Source organism: Monodelphis domestica, chromosome 1, assembly GCF_027887165.1.
Source record: "Monodelphis domestica isolate mMonDom1 chromosome 1, mMonDom1.pri, whole genome shotgun sequence".
Classification (NCBI taxonomy): domain Eukaryota; kingdom Metazoa; phylum Chordata; class Mammalia; order Didelphimorphia; family Didelphidae; genus Monodelphis; species Monodelphis domestica.
The window spans coordinates 214,432,496-214,453,581 of NC_077227.1; the positions used below are offsets into that span (position 1 = coordinate 214,432,496).

General features: G+C 33.0%; 1 protein-coding gene across 4 annotated transcripts in view; it reads right to left on the reverse strand.

Moving 5' to 3' along the window:
* SCFD1 (sec1 family domain containing 1) overlaps positions 1-21,086 on the reverse strand; it is a 178,648-nt gene that overhangs the window by 144,672 nt on the left and 12,890 nt on the right. For all 4 annotated transcript variants that reach the window (XM_056810436.1, XM_056810435.1, XM_056810439.1 and 1 more), the window contains exons 6-8: positions 10,156-10,243; positions 7,844-7,933; positions 2,626-2,681 (exon numbers count right to left, since the gene is read on the reverse strand). In XM_056810436.1, coding sequence (XP_056666414.1) covers positions 2,626-2,681; positions 7,844-7,933; positions 10,156-10,243 — 234 coding nt within the window. The remainder of the gene's footprint in view (positions 1-2,625; positions 2,682-7,843; positions 7,934-10,155; positions 10,244-21,086) is intronic.

A 21,086-nucleotide genomic window follows, 5' to 3' on the forward strand; every position in this document is an offset into this window, starting at 1 on the left:
CTGAGTTGCTGAGCTGCCTAACTGCCCCCTCTACCAAATTCCTTTTAAAGTACAACATGGTGTTAATGCCTAAACCAGAAGAGCAAAAGCATAGAAAGAAAACTATGGACCAATTTTCCTAATAAATATTGATGCAAAAATCTGAAAATAAAATACTAGCAAGGAGATTATAGTGATATATTACAAAGATCATGCATTTGACCAGATAGGATTAATACCAGAAATGCAAGACTGGTTCAGTACTAGGAAAACCATCAATATAATTGACCATATCAATAAAAAAAAAAACAAAAATCATAACATTATCTCAATAAATTGCAAAAAGCTTTTTTTGACAAAAAAAACCACTAATTCCTATTAATAAAAACCAGAAAGCATAGGAATAGAGCTTTTTTCCTTAAAATGATAAGTAGTATCAATCTGAAATCATGAACAAGCATTATCTGTAACACTGATAATCCAGAAGCCTTCCCAAGAGAGGTGACGTGAGGATGCCCATTATCATGACTATCATTCAATATTGTATTAGAAATGCTAACTATAGTAATAAGAGAAGAAAAAGAAACTGAAAATTAGAATAGGCAGTAAGGAAAACAAAACTATCATTCTTTGAAGATGATATGGTGGTATTACTTGGAGAATCCTAGAGAATCATTATTTAACAACTTTTGAAAAATTGCTGCATATAAAATAAACCTATATAAATCATCAGCATTTCTATATATTACCAACAAAGCTCAGCTCCAATATATAGAAAAAGAAATTCCATTTAAAATAATTGTAGAAAGCATAAAATACTCTGGACTCTAATAGCCAAGACAAACCTAGAAACTATACGAAGAAAGTTACAAAACACTTTTCATATAAAATCATATTTGAATACTTGGAAACATATTAATTGCTCATGGGTAGGTTGAACCAACTGCAATTTTACATAAATTAATTTATTTCATAACATACCAGTCAAACTGCCAAAAAATATTTTAAAGAGCTAGGAAACAAAATAATAAAATTCATCTGGAAGAAGAAAAGGTCAAGAATAGGAAAGGAATGGGGAAAAAATATAAAGGAAGGTGGCCTAATCATACTAGCTCTCAAACTGTATTAAAAAGTGATAACCATCAAAAGATTGTAGTGCTGGCCAGAAAATAGAATGGTGGATCACTGGAAATAGACCTAGGCACACAATACACATTCTGCAGTAATGACTACAGTAATCTAGTATATAGTAAATTCAAGGATGTAAGCTTTTAGGATAAAAATTCACTAACAAAAACTGCTAGGACAACATGAAAGCAGTTTGGCAGAAACTAAGTATAGATCAACATCTCACACTTTATATCAAGATAAATATATAGGGTGATACCATAAATAAATTAGGCAGATCTTTGAGTAAGGGAAGAATTTAGGACCAAAGAAGAGGAAGAAAGCATTATATGATAAAAAATGGATACTTTTAATTACATTAAAATAAAAATATTTTGTATGAACAAAACAAATGTAGCCAAGATGACAAGGAAACTAGAAAACTAGGGGTAAAAATTGACAGCAAGTTTCTCTGATAAAGGTTTAATTTCTCAAGTATATTTATATATGAAAAAAGCTCCAAATTATTAATGATTAGAAAAATGCAAATAAAAACTCTGAGGTACCTCACACCTAACAGATTGGCTAATATGACAAACAAAAAAGAATATTAGAACTGTTGGAAGAGATATGGGAAAATTTGGACACTGTTTGGGGAGTTTTGAACTGATCCAACTATTCTGGACTATGAAATTACATTTTGAACTATGTCTAGAGTGCCATAAAATTGGGGATACCCTTTGACCTAGCAATACCTCTACTAGGTCTGTATCCCAAAGAGATTATTTTTAATGGGAGTAAAAGAGAAACAGTTCAGCAGCTCTTTTTGTGGTGGAAAAATAAATAGAAATTGAGAAGATGCCCATCTATTGGGGAATGGCTGAACAGGTTGTGGTACATAATTGTCATGGAATATTAATGTGCTTTGAGAAATGATGAACAGGCCAATTTCAGAAAAACCTATAAAGACTTTTATGAAGTGATGCAAAGTGAAGTGAGGAGAAACAGAAGAACACTGTAAACAGTAACAGCAATACTATATAATGATCCACTAATGCAGGTCAAAGTTTTATTATTTTTACTTTATTTTTTCAATGGCTTTTTTTGGGTCTGTTGCCTTCTTTAATAAAATGACTAATATGGAACAACAACATATAATCTATATCAAACTGCCTGCCTCCTCAATGAGGGAAGAGAAAAATGGAAGGAGGGAGAATATCAAACTCGAAATTTTGAAAACAAATATTAAAAATTGCTTTTACATGTAATCAGAAAAAATAAAATACAAAACTTTAAAAAAGGATAAAAGTAGAAACATGGGTAGTGATAAAATATGTAAAGTAAAAAAATTGAAATAAATCAAAATAATATATCAATTAGTACTATTTATATAGGCCAAGAGCAATATAAGTATCAATTCCATAATTAATATAGAGCAATACCTTTCAATATCCATAAAAAGATTGAGCCATGGAAAGACAACACAGAACTAGATATAATTTATTCCCCAAATGAAATGAATCATTTAAAAAAACTTACCACTGCCACCATTTCTGCTGCTGTTCCTCTCGAACATCTGATTATAGGAACAGCACCTAGTTTAAAAAAATATTAACCTCACTATTATTTTTTTAATTTAACTATTTCCATTCAAATAAACCGAACATAAAAAAATACAAATAAATTAAAAAAAAAAAACTCACCTTCTGTCTTGGAATCAATACTGTGTGTTGTTTCCAAGGCAGAAGAGTGGTAAGGGCTAGGCAATGGGGGTTAAGTGACTTGCCCAGGGTCACATAGCTGGGAAGTGTCTGAGGCCAGATTTGAACATAGTACCTCCCATCTCTAGGCATGGTTCTCAATACAATGAGCTACCCAGATGCCCCCCAAATAAAATTTTTAATGAGGCTACAGATCTAAAAAAGTTTTACAGTAAAGCATAGAGCTTCCAATAAAAGTTCTCTTAATAGGTGGGTCAAATAATGGGATAGACAGATGATTTATCAGAAACTAGGAAATTTATCATCCATTTATTTTTGTGGGTTTGGTTTAAATTTAGTAGCAAAGTTAGTAAAACAATTTTCCAGGCAGGAGTAGAAGTCAGATAGTTGGCAGACAATGATTTGTTACACAATGTCTTTTAAGTTTTGTACGGTTTTTTGTTTGTTTTTAAGACTATACCAAAACATCCTCTCCCTTCTAAATTTCCCTATTTCTCTCAAGATCATCCCAATTTTTCCAATAGAGCAGGTTCCCAAGTTAGAGAAGTCATTCTTCACTCATTCTCTCTTTAACTTTTCATCGTATCCAATCACTTGCCAAGTCTTACTAATTCTATCAATGAAATATCTCTTGCATCCATCCCATTTTTTTCTACTCACATGGAGACCATCATACTAGTTTGAGTCCTTGCAATCTCTCACAACTATTGTAATAATTTCCTAATCTGTTTCCTTACCTCAAATCTCTTCCTACTTCAATCTATACTCTACATAGCAACCAGATGGATTTTCCTAAAGTACAATCCGGAGCAAATTATTCTTCTATTTAATAAATTTGAGTGGTTACATACTGTCCCTAGAATCAAGTACAAACTTTTCTGTTTAATAATTAAAACTTTTCAAATCTTGTTATAACTCGCTTTTCCAGGCTTATTATATATTACCCCAACTCAGACAATCTATAATCTAATCAAACCAGCCTTCTTCTTCATGTGATTTCCATCTCCCATCTCTATGCTTCAGCACCATACTCCACCTGGTACATACTTTCCTTCCTTACCTCTACTTTAAAAATCCTGTTTTCATCAAACTCAAATTTAGCAGATATCTAAATAAAGACTTTTCTGTTCCCTCAAGTTGTTACAGTCTTCTGTTTCCATATTTATCTTTATATACAACATGTACATGTCTCTTGATACTCTTGAAAATAGAGACTTTCATTTCTATTTATTTATTCTTAGCATGTGAAATAATTCTAAACATGTAGTAGGTGCTTAATAAAAATTAGTGAAAGACTGATATTGCAAACTTGTAAATTTTCAAACCCTTGAGGGTATAATTGGCTTATTTATAAATAAGGAGGTAGACTAAATAATTCCCTCTGACTCCATGATTTGATAATCTATATATTTCTCCCCAAACATCACAATTTGATTATAGTACTGGAATATATTGAAAGTTACCAATCAAGTAATTGTTTCAAGAAAAATAATTGACCACAATAAATGTACTTTTGGAGAGCAACAAAGGTTATGCTCATTTAATAAGTAATTGTTAAAAATTATCAGTCTGTTATGATTATTAGAAGTATTAAATATAAAATATAAAAAGGGAGAGAAGTTTACACAATTAAAAACAAGTATGCACAACTATACAGAAAACCCAAAGGTCTAAATAGCCAGGAAGAAAAAAGGAGGCTGTCTCATAGAGCACAAATGGTTGCAAATTAAGTTTTAAATAACTTATTCAAACATGACTTACTTGGTAATATTCCCTGTAACAACAAAGAAAACAACCCATTCATGCCTACCATTCTGTGGATATCTTCCCCATGCCCTCCCATAAAGCTGACCAAGAATGTTCACCTTCCTCACTTTGTTTTTAAATGGAGAGATTATTTAAGTAGATAAGCTATCCTGGTTGACCAGAACATCTTTTTTGGTCATAGGTTTACTTAACAACTGTAAACCTTAAAATTTCTTAAGACTTATAAATGTTGGAAATTTCACCATTGGGAAATTTCATACTTGAAAAATTTCCTACTGATAGTCTATTGGAATGTGAATCCCCCCCTTGGCATGGGAGGGTCCTTCTCCTCCCTACTTAAGATTACTTTAGGACAGAAACCTTTTGCTGAACAATGGAAAGGGCTTTGACCTATGCTTAAGCATAGAACAGGAAGTTCTTTGAGTCATGATTGATTTTAGAATTGATACAATAGAGATACTTGGAATGACAGAACCAGGTCTTGGAACTTCCAATCTCCACCCTACTCAGGGTAACAGGATTTAAGAAGGGCTGCAGCAAAGGATCAAGATTTAATTATTTGAGAATATGACCTTCAACAGGCATGTGCAAAGCCACAGACCTCTGGGTGGTCCTGGGTTAAGCTAGAGCCATCATTGGCACAGGGAAGACATGGACAGTGATTGGTAGATGTGAGAACTGAGGGGAGGGAACTTGGATGGTTTCCTTAAAGAGAGCGGGGTCTGAGGACTAGAGAGAGGGGGGAGAGGTTTTGCTCTGAGAGGTTGTGCTCTGAGAAGCTTGCTCTGATTCTGGAGGTGGAGGCCCCTGAGACTGTTTCTCCATTTTGGTCATGTGAGTGATAGGGACTGATTTCTTTTCTTTGCCTCAGCTATCTAAGGGCTTGGGCCTTTTGGCCCAGCCTAAACAGAGGGGGTATTTAAGCCCTATTCCCTTCTCTCTCTCTCTCTCTCTCTCTCTCTCTCTCTCTCTCTCTCTCTCTAATACCTTTCTTCCTCCTGTTTGTAATTAAAAACTCCATAAAAGGTTGACTGTTGACTTGAGTTTTCATTTAGGAATTACATAGCTAATTCCTTGGCGACCTTAAATTAATATATATCAGTCTTTTAAAGTGATTTCCTTGTCACACAACACCCTTTACTCCATTCCTAAATCATCATTCCCTGAATATAGGGCATTCTATTACTCTTTGGGTAATTCTCATTCTCATTTCAGAGCCTACAGAGAGCCATTTTTCAAAGCCATATACCATCAACAAAAGAACAATGGTATTAGGACAGGCTTTTGTTTCAAGAAGTATTGGGGAGAGAAGGGCAGCTAGCTGGCTCAGTGGATTGTGAGCCAGGCCTAGTGATGGGAGTCCTGGGTTCCAATTTGGCCTTAGACACATTCTATCTCTGACTCTAAGAAAGTCATTTACCCCTCCCCCCATTGCCTAGTCTTTATTGCTCTTCTGCTTTAGAACCAATATACAGTATTAATTCTAAGACAAAAGGCAAGGGTTAAAAAAAAGTAACACAGAGCTATTAAAAGAACATAGTAATTTCCCAAAGGCAAACCACTTCATTTCCTAATTCTGAGGTCAATTAATGATTGTCCATTTGCCAATGTCTATCTACATGCTATTGGACAAGCTCTATTAAACCATTCACTCAATTACATATGTATTAGTGGGGAAATTGAGAAAGAACCAAAGTTGCCACATACGTGGGGAATAAATATAAAGTAGCACCACTTCCTACCTTCCATTCTCCCAGGTTTGACTGCTAACAAATGGAATCAGTTCTGACTGGGCTGAAAGGTTAAGTAAAAAATTTCCCCTCAGCCCTCCTTCTTTAAATGATGTTCTTTGAAGTTCCTCTCCTAACACAATGACTCTGATTGAAGTCTCTATTAAAATCAAGATGTCTATTTATTTAGATATAAAGGGTTGAAGAGTAATGAGGACAGAGGGAAAAGGAAATCCGTAACTATTTCCTATTGTGCTATAGAAAAAACATTTTGCAACAAACTGAGTGGTACATACTTCAGAGTAAGTGACTGACAGGAGCATGTGACTAAGAATCACATGGGAACCTAAGGCTGGAGATCTGGGAAAAGGTTCTATGTCCCAACTGACATACTTCTCTTCTGGAATCTGGAATTGGAAAGGCCTGAAAAGCAGGTTTCTGCTTCTTCAAATAACAACTGAAGAGAGAGAAATCTTTGAATCTGGCTGCTAGCAGCTTGAGTAAAGAAGATTGATGACACACTTCACCTCTGGACCTGTTCGGATACTAATCAAATGAAGATCCTGAACCTTTTGATTGGACTCCATGTGTGAGATTTGGTTATTGGGGAAATTTACTGCTTAGAGTAATAAGATAGTTTTAGATAGGTTTATAGACATCAGAGAGTAAGATAACTTACAGATTTTCTCCTAACCCCTGTTCCTTCCTCCCCTTTCCAACCAATAAATCTGAATTTTTTAATATGTTCCCTTTTGTTCATTCCTCATCAAATTCCTATTATAACACTACACAGATCTTGGGGGTTTGAACCAGGGAGTCTTTCTTTAGAATAAGCTCTGAGGTTCCCTTAGGGGTAGGTGGTTAGGCCAAACTTTTCTGAGTGTTGTGGAGTTCACTGAAGAGGTTCTGAATGTCCTTAGATTTGATACAATCTGCACAATGTCACAAACACGAACATATGGAAAAACTAACCACTGAGAGAAAATACCTTTTCAATTAAGCTGCAACTCCTTTATGACAGTGGCACAGATATATCAACCTATTCCATGCCTCACCTAATATTAATGCTTAGAGGGTAATCAAATAAGTTTCCCTCAGTTATTACATCTCATATAATTTTTATTTTTAAACCCTTACAGTCAGCCTTAGAATTGATACTAAGTATCAGTTCCAAGGTACAAGACAGGAAGGGCTAGGCAATGGAGGTTAAGTGACATGCCCACGATGATACAGCTAGGAAGTGTCTAAGGTCATATTTGAATCCAGAACTTCCTGTTTCTAGGTCTTGCTCAATCCACTGAGCCCCTAGCTGCCTCCATCTCATATAATTTTGATGTGTGGGATGGTGGACATCTAATTGAAGGAAAGCTTTTTTTAGCCAGTTGCTTTGATCGACTATGTCAAGTATCTTTTTTTTTAATTTATCACAAATAAGAACAGCAACATCTTGTATTCTCTTCATCTTTCAACTGTGTGATGCATAACATACAAGTTAAACTAAATGTTCTTCAAATAAGAGAATTAAACTTTAAAACTTACCAAGTGTAACAAAAAAGCAAAAGAGGCTATCAACAATAGTGTCCATAATGGTCTCCATTTCTGTGTCTGTGATATCTGGTCTATTAATGGCTGCAATATTAAATTAGTAAAAGGAAAAAGGTAGCGAAAATATAGGTTTACATCAAATGCATTAAATTATTAACAACAATTCAAATAGTTCCCCAGCATCTAAAAATTTAAAAAACTATGACTAAATTTCATTAATAAATTCAAGGTTTCAAAAACCAAGAATGGAAAATCAGAGATAAAAACAGCTAGTGATAAAAGTCACTCCCATAATTTAAACATAATTTTACTATATGCAAATCACTGAAAAAAATTCAGAACTTAAAAGACATGAACTTTGTCTAAAAACTAACAAACATTTATAAATCTCTATTTGGAGAGTAATATGCTAGAACAGGAGAGATACAAAGATTAAATAAAATGTTTTCTCATAGTCTCTGCCCTCATGGAGTTCAAATTCTAATATGGGGATAGGATATTAGCTCAAATCACTTTGCTGTCTATAATTTACATCTCAGAAAAACAAATCCCTAATTTAAGTTGAGCTAAGTAGAAAATAAACAGAACAATTTTTCAACTTTTTGCCAGGGTGTCTCACTAAAATCCTACTCCAATAGCATAATAATGTCGAGGATAGCTTGAGTTCTTTAAGACTATATTAAATGAATATAAATGCTGATAGGGCCTACCAGACTAGAACATTTTCTAATATAGGTTCTGGAACTGACTGTATTCTGATGGTCCACCTTATTATGTAAGACAAGACCTTTAGCAGAAGGTTAGCTTCTTTGTTATGAATTGTTTTCAATCATAGGAATTCATGCTAAGACAAAGATATTGAATAGGGATTCTTAACTTGGGGTCTGTGACTTTTTTTTTTTGGTTAATAACTGTATTTTGTTGATAACTGTATCCTAACACAATTGGTTACATTATAAACCTAAATGTTTTATGTTTTTATAAACACTCATCTCATGGGATTTTTAGGCTTTTCCAAAGTACCGAAGGAGTCCATGTTAAAAAAAAGGTTAAGAATTCATGTTTAGAATATGGCAAGGCCAAAAATATCTGAGTTTGAGATTAGAGAGCTAAAGAATTTACAGTAATACTGAAGAATAGATGAAATCTCTCTTTAGTACATGGGAAGTAAAACTTTGTTACACAAAAAGGGTTTTGAGCTCCTCACAGTTTTCAGAAAATACAATTATTCCTGATTAAGGGAAAAAAATTAAAGTTTACTGTAAAAAATTTATTTGACTACTCAAAAATGAACACTAGATTTTAAACCAAAAAAAAAATCACTAACAGTTATCAAGACTACTTAGTCTATTTAGGAATTAGTTTATTGTTTCACAACATGATAACAAATAACTAATTGTTTATATATCACAAGATTAGAATCTCTCCATTTCTCCATCATCTACTCTAACAATCTGATATTCCCAAAGTTATAAGGAAGATAGCATGAAGCAGTAGACAGTAGTGGTGTAATAGCTGGCTTGGAGGTTAGGAAGACCTAGTTTCAAATTCTACCTCTGAGAAATGCTGTCTATGTGACTATATAAGTCACTTAATCTCTTAGTGCTAACAGGCAATTCTTAAGACTAACAATACTAATTGCAGGGAAAGGCTTGTCTTCAAAAATAAAGTCTCTCATTGGGAGCTCCTTACAGTGAAATCATTACTTGGGGTTGGGGAATGGAGAAGAGACAAATTGCTAACTTTTCAGTTATTTTATTTCATTTTGCACCACATGTGACAGTGAAAATATTGATGGTCCAATTAAACTAAAAACTAGGTCTAAGTTAGTTCTAGCCCCAAAGTAGGGGCTAATTAAAACTATGAATTAGTGAACTAAGCCTTGCTATTACATACATGTACCTTAAAATTGAAGACTTTATATTGAAATTTATAATTGTATTTTTAAAAAGAATGAGCATAATCTTATTTCTCAGTTCTAGAAGTCAATTAAAATCTATTAACTAAGCCTATTTTAAAGAAATTTGTGTTTTTAAAACTCCACAAAATCTAAAGGTATAGATGTACTAAATAAATGCTTTTTCATCTTAATATTCATACACCTGCTGACAGGCATACAAGTATACACTGGTTCTACTAATGATTTTGTATCCAAAAATCTAGGAACAATTCTACTTTTAAAGTACCAAACATTCTCTCAATTTTATTACTAATACAGTAAATCAGAAAGAAAACCTTTAAACTTGTTAAATTTTACATACCAAGATATATAATGTTATTTACACTATAAACTTTCTTTTACATACCACGATAAGAGACAAGCTCCTTATTTTGATTGCATAGTACAAACATATCATCTTCCAAAGTAATGAAATTGAGATATTGATCAAAAACCTAGGGGGGGGAAAGGAGAATATCTGTGAGGAATTATTAAACTTGTTTCTAGTCATGGTAAATATAGCTTGATAAAATCTATTGGTGCTAAAAAAAAAAAAGAAATTCCTAGGACTAATAATCACATGCTAGCTAATCTATTACTTAATTTTGTAAGAATAATAAAATTTGGATAATAAATATATATATAAATTTTACCTAAAACAGCAAACAAGGATATTCCATCCTAAGGTACTTACACTTAAATATTAAATTGTGTTTTTAAAACATTACCTTAGAACTTTAAAAATAAAAATTGCTCTACAACATAAATTAAGGATAAATCCTTGCCACTAAAAAATACAAACTGGAAAATGAAATGAATTAAGATAAATTTTTTAGCTATCATTTACCTTCTTCTTTTAAAAAATATTAAGAAGAGATGGGGTGATAATTTGAGGCTCATTTTTTAAAAATAAAAAGAATAGCATAATTTTTAACAAAAAAGAAAAATAAAAGCATAAGTCTATAAAAACTAGAAGTGTTCTAGATAATAGGAAGTTAAAGTATTAACAGAAAAGGAAGAATGACAAGAATGACAATTCAAGTGCTTCATACTGAAATAATGTGTATAAATGAAGTAGTAAGGTGATATACTATGGGATACTTTGCTTGATAACTGCAAAATACCTCAGTTGTTCACCTTAAAAGGAGGTTTAATCTGTGGACCTCCACCACTGGGCTCAGTGCACACAAACTGTCTTAGAAATTATTTTCTCTATAAAAACACATTTATTTCTATTTTGAAAGATATGAGTATAAGGATTATAAACAAGGAAACCTCATCCAACCAGTCTTCTACGTTTGCTGCAAGGCAAAGTCTGCAGGTCTTGATGCTACACTGAATTCTTTACCCCTACCTAAAAACACCCCATAAAATGCTATCTGACTAAATCTAACTAAATCCTTATATAAGAGAATAAATTATTTATAGTAAAAAGTGTCTTGAAGTAAACAAAACAGTCAGTTAGCCCAATGTCTCAGAGGCTAATTGACCACAGTGTAGCTCTGACATGGCTCTTAGAGCTCAGGCAAGAAGACTTTGGGTCTTTCTCCTCTCACAAACAGTAGATCTGTCAAGTTCTTCTCCTCCCTGTAATTCCACAGTAAGGAAAGTGAAAGCCCTTCAAGATGATCTCAGAGATTTCTCTCTTTCCTATCAGTAGCAAAGCTTGATCCAGAGTCAGATCTCAGTTTGTCTGTTTCCTCTGAAGCTAGAGACCAACTTGCTCTCCTCTTTTCAAAGTTCCAAGCTCAGGAACAGAACTCTCTCTTGCCTCAGTCACTCTGCAGTTTCAGAGTCACCTTTCCAAAATTCCTTATGTTATCAAAATCTATTTTTTATTTGATTCCTATAATCCTCCCTCTGAGCAAAGTTAAAGATGCTTTGTTAAAAGCACTCCTGACTATTGCTCACAGCTAAATATGGAATTTCCCTATACTATTATCCTATTCTATCAAAAAATAACAAACAGAATTCCTTACATTAAACTTAGCTTATCCTATTCTTACTACATTGCTATCTATGCTAACCTACTCTAGGGATATATATATATATATATATATATATAAAAGACGACAATAAACAGAAAAATCAAACAGAACACAAGTAAAATCACTTGCAAACATGCAAACTGAAAACATGAAAAATATAGAAATGCAAAAATACAAATCTTTGCAAAAATACAATAATGAAATGCAAAATGCAAACTTTTCTAAAAACAATTACAAAGAACAAACTTGCATTCTAATGCTAATCTATAAAACAAACCTATCTAAAACAATAATCTTACAAAAATCTAGTGAATTTTGAAAAGATATAAAGTTATGCTTTTACAAAAAAAGTTTATCTAGCTATGTAAAAACTTATGCAAACTGAATCTTAAAAATCCTATTTGAACAATTCAAAACAAAACTTTTCCTATGCTAAAACCATATCCTATTCTAATACAGGAAACAAAAAACTGTCTACAGAAAACTGAAAAATTGCATCTACTATTCTAAGAAATTTAACTCTTGCAACACTTTAAACACAAATATACAAAAATCTGTACATATTCACACATGGGGACAATATATTTTTGTACATATCTACAAATATTCACAGATTCGTACAAAATTTTACAATATTTACAAACTCACCTCCTCTCTATTATGTACAAAATATATTACAAAGTATGTACAATATGCATTTACAAACTATTTATATCATGCATGTATTAGGAAAATAAACTTCCTTCTCTTGGAAACTATCAAAAATCATAAAGAGGCTCAGTGGATTGAGAAAAAGGTCCTAAGTTCAAATATGGCCTCAGACACTTCCCAGCTCCGTGACCCTGGGCAAGTCACAACCCCCACTGCCTAGCCCTTAACACTCTTCTGCCTTGGAACCAATACACTGTATGGATTCCAGAACAGAAGGTAAGGGGTAAAAAAAAAATCATGAAGATTTTCCTTTTAAAATACATTTTTGTGTTCTCTGATGTTACCTCATTGGAACATAACAAAAAAAAATGAGGTAAGACCTGATGAATCTAATGTGTACAATCCTTATAGTTATTACAGTTTCATTCCAAGGCGATTTATTTATATCCATTTATTGCTATGAATACCATCACCTGATTATGACCTTGCAACAGTTTGTGATACATGTGTCCTAAATGTGCGTGTTGCATGTAAAGAAATATTTACCAGATGTTCATAATCACCCCTGCTGCTCCTATCTTCTGACTGTCTTCTTTGTGATCCCACAGTGCTGTAATATGTAGTGTTGTTTGTAACTAAAGTGAAAATGTGCAGTGTTACAAGGGCACAAAATTCTTACAATTTATGTCCATTATCAGTTTGCCTTCCTTCCTCTTGTGTGTTGGATTCCTGTGTAAAGTCTTTGTTACCATGTTACCTTCCAGTCTGTTGTTCTGTCTCTATGATACTGCTTTGCTTTCTTCTCTTTGTCTTCATCTTTCTCTCCTGAATCCTCTTCTTCTGAAATGATCTCCCTCTTTCGTATCTTTCTGACTGAAGACATCTTGTCTGTTGAAATTCTCTCAGTTATCTCCTCTTCTTCTTATGGAATTTTTTTTAACATGTAAGCAACGGAACCATAATTGTTTTTCTAATACATAAATAGCTGAAGGTGTCTTAAGGATAACTTTGAAAGGCCCAACCCATAATGGTTGTGTTGCAGATGTTTTGCTAAAGTTTTTGAAGTAGACTGAGTCACCTGGCTTTATCTTATGGAGTGCATAGTCTAGAGGACCCCCCTTCATTAAAATTCACAAGTCTTGTAATTCTCTAATTCTATTTTGCAAATGAATTATGTAAAAAGCAATCTGAATGTCTCCCCAACCATGGGGATAACATGTATAATCCTACACCATATGGTTGGATTTTTTGTAACTTTTCCAAAAATATTAATTAAAATATGAATTTATGGCACAGTAAACATACTCCCGCACCCCAATTCAGTCATCAAATACTTGCTAAGTACTAATTTTTTAAATAATTACAAAGTTTTATTTTGTAATAAAATGTCTTTCCCAAGTATTCAATGTGGAGAATGTGGAGAAAAATAATTCAATTTTTGGAATTGTGCTTGTAAAAAATTTAATAAGTCAGTCTTATTTGTGGCTGAGAAAGCAACATCTGGCTCTACAGAAACACATATAAATAATATGAACACTAAGAAGTAAAGTTTAATATATTGCTCTAAAAATGGAAAAAAATTGCCAAGCAGAATTCCAATTTCCAAAAGTAAATATAACTTTCAGAATACCATAGCATTATTAAACTTTGAACTTTTTATAACATTTCATCCTCTGCTATTTATAATCTTAATAAAGTTTTTAAAAATCTTATATGTGGGATTAATAGGATGGATAAGATAAAATTAATTATAACTTAAGTGGAAATAAGACAGGATATGACTTAAATGATTAACTGAGGTAAAAACCCTAATAAGAACAAATTAAAACCATACAACAATATTTCAATATTCAAATGGTTCATTTATTTCAAGTACTATTGAATAAAATTTAATTCCTATAAGAAAATAATTTATGCTAAGAAAATAGCTAGCAGTGCTCCTCTCATTTGAACTTCATGACAACCCCGTGAAGTAGGTGCTTTAAGGAAAGAGATGTTTAATGAAAAGTGACTACCCAGTAAAGCAAAGTGTTAAATAAAGCAAAGTTAAGTGTCTGTGGCAAAATATGAATTCAAGTCTTCCTACCTCCAGGTCAAGTACTCTATCCACTACATTAGGAACCTAAGATTTTGCCTATATTCTAAGCAATATGTGGAGAGGTTGAAAGCACAGAAACAAAAAACATTTAAAATACTTCCATCAAGGCCTCTCCTAAAAATAATAAAAAGTATATATCTAAAACCATCAGCAAGCATCATCTGCAATGGGGATAAATTAGAAGCCTTCCCAATAAGATCAGGAGTCAAGCAAGGTAGCCCATTATCACCTCTATTATTTAACATTATACTAGAAATAGTAGCAGTAGCAATTAGAGAAGAAAAAGAAATTGAAAGTATTAAAATAGGTAATGAGGAGACTAAATTATTACTCTTTGCATATGATATATGATGGCCTACTTAAAGAATCCTAGAAAATCAACTAAAAAAAGCTAGTGGAAATAATCAACAACTTTAGCAAAGTTGCAAGATACAAAAATAAAGTCATATAAATCATAAACATTTCTATATATTTCTAACACAACTCAGTAGCAAGAGTTTAGAAAGAGAAATTCCATTTAAAATCACCCTATACAATATAAAATATTTAGGAATCTATTTGCCAAGACAAATACAAGAACTATTTGAACATACAGCTACAAAACACTATCCACACAATTAAAACTAGATCTAAATAATTGGAAAAACAGTCATTGCTCATGGGTAGGATAAGCTAACATAATAAAAATGACAATCTTCCTCAATTTAATTTACTTATTCAATGCTATACCTATCAAACTACCAATAAATTTTTTTATAGAAATAGAAAAAATTATTACAAAGTTCATTTGGAAGAACAAAGATCAAGAATATCAAGGGAACTAATGAAAAAAAAAAGTGAAGGATGTGTGCTTAGAAGTACTAGATCTTAAACTGTACTATAAAGCAGTAGTCATCAAAACAATATGGTACTGGCTAAGAGACAGAAGGGTGGATCAATGGAATAGTCTTGGTGTAAATGACCTCAGCAACATAGTGTATGATAAACCAAAAGATCCCAGCTTTTGGGACAAGAATCCACTTTTTGACAAAAACTGCTGGGAAAATATGAAACCAGTATGCAAGAGATAATATTTACTAGATCAACATCTCATACCCTATACCAAAATAAAGTCAGAATGGGTAAATGACTTAAATATAGAGAGGAAATTATAAGTAGATTAAGTGAACATAGAATAGTATACCTGTCAAATCTATGGGAAAGGAAAATTTTTAAGCCCAAGTAAGAGATAAAGAATATTACAAAAAGTAAAATAAATAACTTTGATCACATTAAATTAAAAAGGTTTTGTACAAACAAAACCTATGTAACTAAAATTATAAGGGAAGCAACAAATTGGGAAAACCTCTGGCTAATTTCTCAAATTCATAAGAAGCTAAGTCAATTGTACAAAAAAAAAATGGTCAAGAGACATGAATAGGCAGTTTTCACAGGATGAAATAAAAACTATCAATAAGCACATGAAAAAGTTTTCTAAATCTCTCATAATTAAGAGAAATGCAAATCAAAACAACTCTGAGGTACCACCTCATACCTAGCAGGTTGGCCAATATGACAGTAAAGAAAAATAATAAATGTTGAAGGGATTATGGCAAAATGGGGACATTAACGCATTGCTGGTGGAGTTGTAAGTTGATCCAGCTATTCAGGAAGGCAATTTGGAACTATGCTCAAAGAGTTTTAAAAGAATGCCTGCCCTCTGATCCAGCCATACCACTACTAGATTTGTACCCCAAAGAGATAATGGGAAAAATATGTGTACAAAAATATTTATAGCTGTGCTCTTTGGAGTGGCAAAGAATTGGAAAATGAGGGGCTGTCCATCAATTGGGGAATGGCTGAACAAACTGTGGTATCTGATGGGGATGGAATATTATTGTGCTGAAAGGAATGATGAACTGGAGGAATTCTATGTGAACTGGAAGGAACAAAACCAGGAGAACATTGTACACAGAGACTGATACACTGTCACACAATCAAATGTAACTGACTTTTCTACTAGCAGCAATCCAGGACAATCCAGAGGGACTTATGAGAAAGAATGCTATCCATATCCAGAGAAAGAACTGTGGGAGCAGAAATGCAGAAGAAAAACATGATTGATCACATGATTCAATGGGCCTATGATCGGATATTTTGACTTTAAATGATCACTCTTTTGTAAATATTAATAATATGGAAATAGGCTTTAAACAATAATATATGTATAACCCTGTGAAATTGCTTGTTGACTGCAGAAAGAGGGAAGAACATGAGTCATGTAACCATGGAAAAATATTCTAAATTAATTAATTAAAAAATAAAAAACAAAATGAAATACCTCCATCAAAGATTTAAGAACTGAGACATTCCAAGATAGATAGTCTTTCTTAGGAATGACAAAGAGCCAGGATGTATAAAGTATTAATGTCACTAATGATGAGCATATGTTAACAAACTGGGATTTTGGAATATTAGGTAAAATCAATGAAAAATGTCTAGAATAAAAGAAGGCTGTACTGGATCCTGTTAGATGGTATATGAAGGCTCTTCCATTTTCCATTTTCTCAAAGAAATTACATCCCCTAGAATCTAATCTAGAAAAACTGTAGAAATCTAAGTTTTATCATTTTAATTGCAATCTTCTCTATTGGGAAGTTCTCTGTTTTAATAAACAGATTTGAGCAAAGTTCTATTGCCTTGGGGTTTCCCCAATAATTAACCTGCTTAAAAAAAGATATTTGGCAAGAAATGTCTTCACTGTGTGAATCTTAAAATTGCTCACTCTACTTCAGAAGATTTGATAAAGCCCATTTTTAACAATGGAGGTACTTGATCAGTAATGTATTGAGAACTTTTAAAATTACTCCACCCTACTCAGACAGTGCCTTAGGGGAGATTATGTTGCAAACTCCTGATTGAACAATGAAAAGTCCCTAACTCATATCTTATAGTAAAGCTAGAACCTTTAAGGTAGGTGGTCTATTTTTAGATCTAATACAAAAAGGTGCTAACTACCTATAAATGTTAAATTAATCACTAAAAGGTCAAGCAACTTACAAAAGGCAAGCTTAACAAAAGAGGTGTGAAGTACTCAATAGATTTAATCTAACCAGAGAAGGTGAGAACAAAAGAAGATGAGAATTAAGAATGGGCAGTCCTGGGTTCAATGCATCTACTGTGAAGGGACTTATTAATTTGGAGTTTGTTTTTTTTTTTGGATTGGAAGTTAGTTGGAATTGGAGTTTGGAGGTTTGGAGCTTGCTTGAAGAAGACTCTCTCCTTTAGGCTCAGGCCTAGGCTACTATTTTCTCTCTCTCTCTCTCCCCCCTTCCCTTAATTCCTTCATTTGTATTAATTAAAATCTACATAAAACTCAGCTGACTTGGGTATTTTCATATTTGGGAATTTTCCCATGGTGACCACTTAATTTTAGATTTTAAATCAAGACACTAAAAATTATCTTTACAGTTTGGCCGAAACCTTTACAGTTTTGGCAATTCACAGTCTTGGCAAACCACATTTTGCTGGTTACAACTGTCCTCTCTAGTGAGTATTTTCGTTGCAGTTAGGTGATCAAAATGCCTTTTAACTCTGATTTTTTTCTTCCATTCAAATATTACTACAGATTTTCTTTTCCTATAAACTAATCAATAATACACATATGGTCCATTCCTTGCTCTCTAGTTTAAGTTCATCATTTCTGTAGCAGGAGGTAAACAGCATGTTTCATGTGTAATCTTCTGGCCTCATGTTTTATCATTATGTTAATCAGAGTTCTAAAGTCTTTCAAAGTTGTTTTTCTCAAAAATATCAATGTATAAATTGTTTTCCCACTTCTATTTACCTCTCTTTACATTAGTTCAGACAAGCCTGCCTAGTTTCCTGTGAAATGGTTCATCCTGATACTTCTTAAGACACAAAAATATTCTATTAGATTTGTATACCATATTTTGTTTAGCCATTCATTTCCCTGTAGGTAGGTACCATATTAAGTTTCCAATTTTGGGTTTCCAAAAAGAAGTACTTTAATATTTTTTGCTTTGGTCCTACTCCTATTTCTTGGATCTCTTAGTATTCAATTGAGCTAAATTAGGTGTTTCTCTAATTATTAGTGATTTAAAACATTTTATATGGCTTTTGATAGCTTGAATTTCTTCCTTTAAATACCGTATATATAAGGTCTTATGCATTTTAATTAGTTCTTTACATATCTTGAATTTGAGATATTTTTTAAAGAAAATATGCTCCAAAGACTTTTCCCCATGTTTCCCCATCAATTTTTTTAGTTACCATTTATTTTTATTTTTCAATAATGATGTGTAAAAATGGAGATTTGAACCCTAGATTTCAATCCCCAGAAGTCCTTAATATTTCCCAGAATTCCTTTAATCTCACCTGAGTCTCCATGTAGGTGAGATCACAATTGGTATTTAACTGGCAGTAACACCTACCACGCTCTCCTCTCTGCCATTGCAATGATGTAGGAAGATAGTGGTAATAAGCTAAGCAAATTTGGCTCCTACCTGGCTCCTAAAAATCGAGTCCCTTTTCCGTATTTCATAATGTGGCAACTTTCTGTAGTCCTGACTACTGATGGGTAAATGCATCATTGCTTAAATAATTTTAATTGGGCCCTGATTCAAGGACCTATTATAGATTTATTTTTCCTTTACTTAGAATTTTTACACATAGGACTTTAATAGTCTATATTTCATCCGGAAATTATCTATTTTATTTGGATTTTTTTTTTATGTTTTTGATTTCTCTTGCCAATTGATTCATATGCCTCTTAACTCAGCCATGCATCCCTAAATGATCCCTGTGTTTTTCAATCACCCTCTTCAGGGGGGTATGTATAAATTATTATTTTAAATTGCAAAAGTTTAAATTCCTTTTGAGAGTAATTTTAGGTTAAGAAACATGCTACCTCTCCAAATCCAGAAAGTGAATTGTTTGGAGAAGGCACCATGAAGATGCCTCCCTCCACAGACAACATGCTGCACCAGAAGATCCAGAGTGAACTTTGGGATGTGGTGATTTGAACTGTGTGGGGTTTAAATGCATTTGTTTTGTATGTATACTCTCATGCCGAAGGGGACTGCCCCCTAACTGGCTTTTTCTCAATGCACCTAGTAATCATTGGTTTTGTTCTGTTTTCTTTTTATCCACAAATTATTGCAATCTTTAAGTTGACTATGTTTCCATGATCCTTTAGGGGAAACTGGTTTCCCAATAGGATCACAGGGAGGTTATGTAAAAATGGAGATTTTGAGCCCTAGATTTTAATCCCCAGAAGTCCTTGGTATTTTCCAGAATTCCCTATAATCTCATCTGAGTCTCCATGTAGGTGAGATCACAATTTCTCCTCTCTGCCATTGCAATGATGTAGGAAGTTAGTAGTAAGCTAAGCATGGGGATTTTGAATGGGCTAATCAGCCATGGGCATGTGGTTTTTATTTTATTCCTTGATTTCTAATAATCCTTAATAAACCTCATAAAATATAATATTTTAATTACTAGATACTAATTTAATCTTTACATATGTAACATAACAATGATATAATATATATGATTTGTTATAAATAATTATAACAAATATGCTAATCCAGAAAAGACAAATTCTCACATTAACTGTATCCAAAAATCTTTTTTATCATTCTTTTTTCCCTTTCCCTCCCACCCTACTCCAAGAAGACAGGGTAATATAATTAAAGCTGTACATATATTATCTATAATACATATCTCCTATTTGTCATATTGTGAAACAAGACACATATTGCTTACACTAAAGAAAAATTCATAGAAAGTAAAGAATAGTATGTTTCAATCTGCATTGGCAGTGGATATCTTTTTTCATCATGAGTTTCTTGGAAATGTCCTGGATCCCTGCCTTGTTGATAACAGTTCAGTCATTAACTGTTAAACATCATACATTATTCCTGCACTAACTTTAAGTACATCAGATGTATTTGTGAAAAACAACTTTATATAAGCAAAATTGTCCATTTTATCTTGTGTAACATTCTCTTTTACTTATTTAGTTGTGGACTCTTCCCTTATCCATAAGTTACCAGTTGTGTCTCATAGATTTTTTTTTTTAAACCCTTACTTTCCATCTCAGAATCAATACTCAAGGCAGAAGAGTCGTAAGAGTTAGACAATGGGAGTTAAGTGACTTGTCTAGGATTATACAGCTAGAAAGTGTCTGAGGTCAGATCTGAAACCAGGATCTCCTATCTGTAGGCCTGGTTCTCAATCCACTGATCCACCTAGTTGTACCCTATCAAAAAAAATTTTTTTAAGCTCTCTTTTTTCACTCTGATCTTATATCCCTTTGCTATCACTCAAACTGCAGGCTCCATGGAAGAGGTACAGGCTGTACTGCACTTGGCTGCAAATGCTGAAAAGTCTGAGTAAGGATCTGAGGAAAAAGACTGGAGGGGAGAGCAACCATCCCATGTTCCTAAAAAGAAGAACAGAAAGGAGAAGGGTACCCCTAAAGGGTTATAATGTTCAAATGGGAATGCTGTATATAAATTGCTTTGTAAACCTCAAAATACTCTAAGCCAATTTTTAATA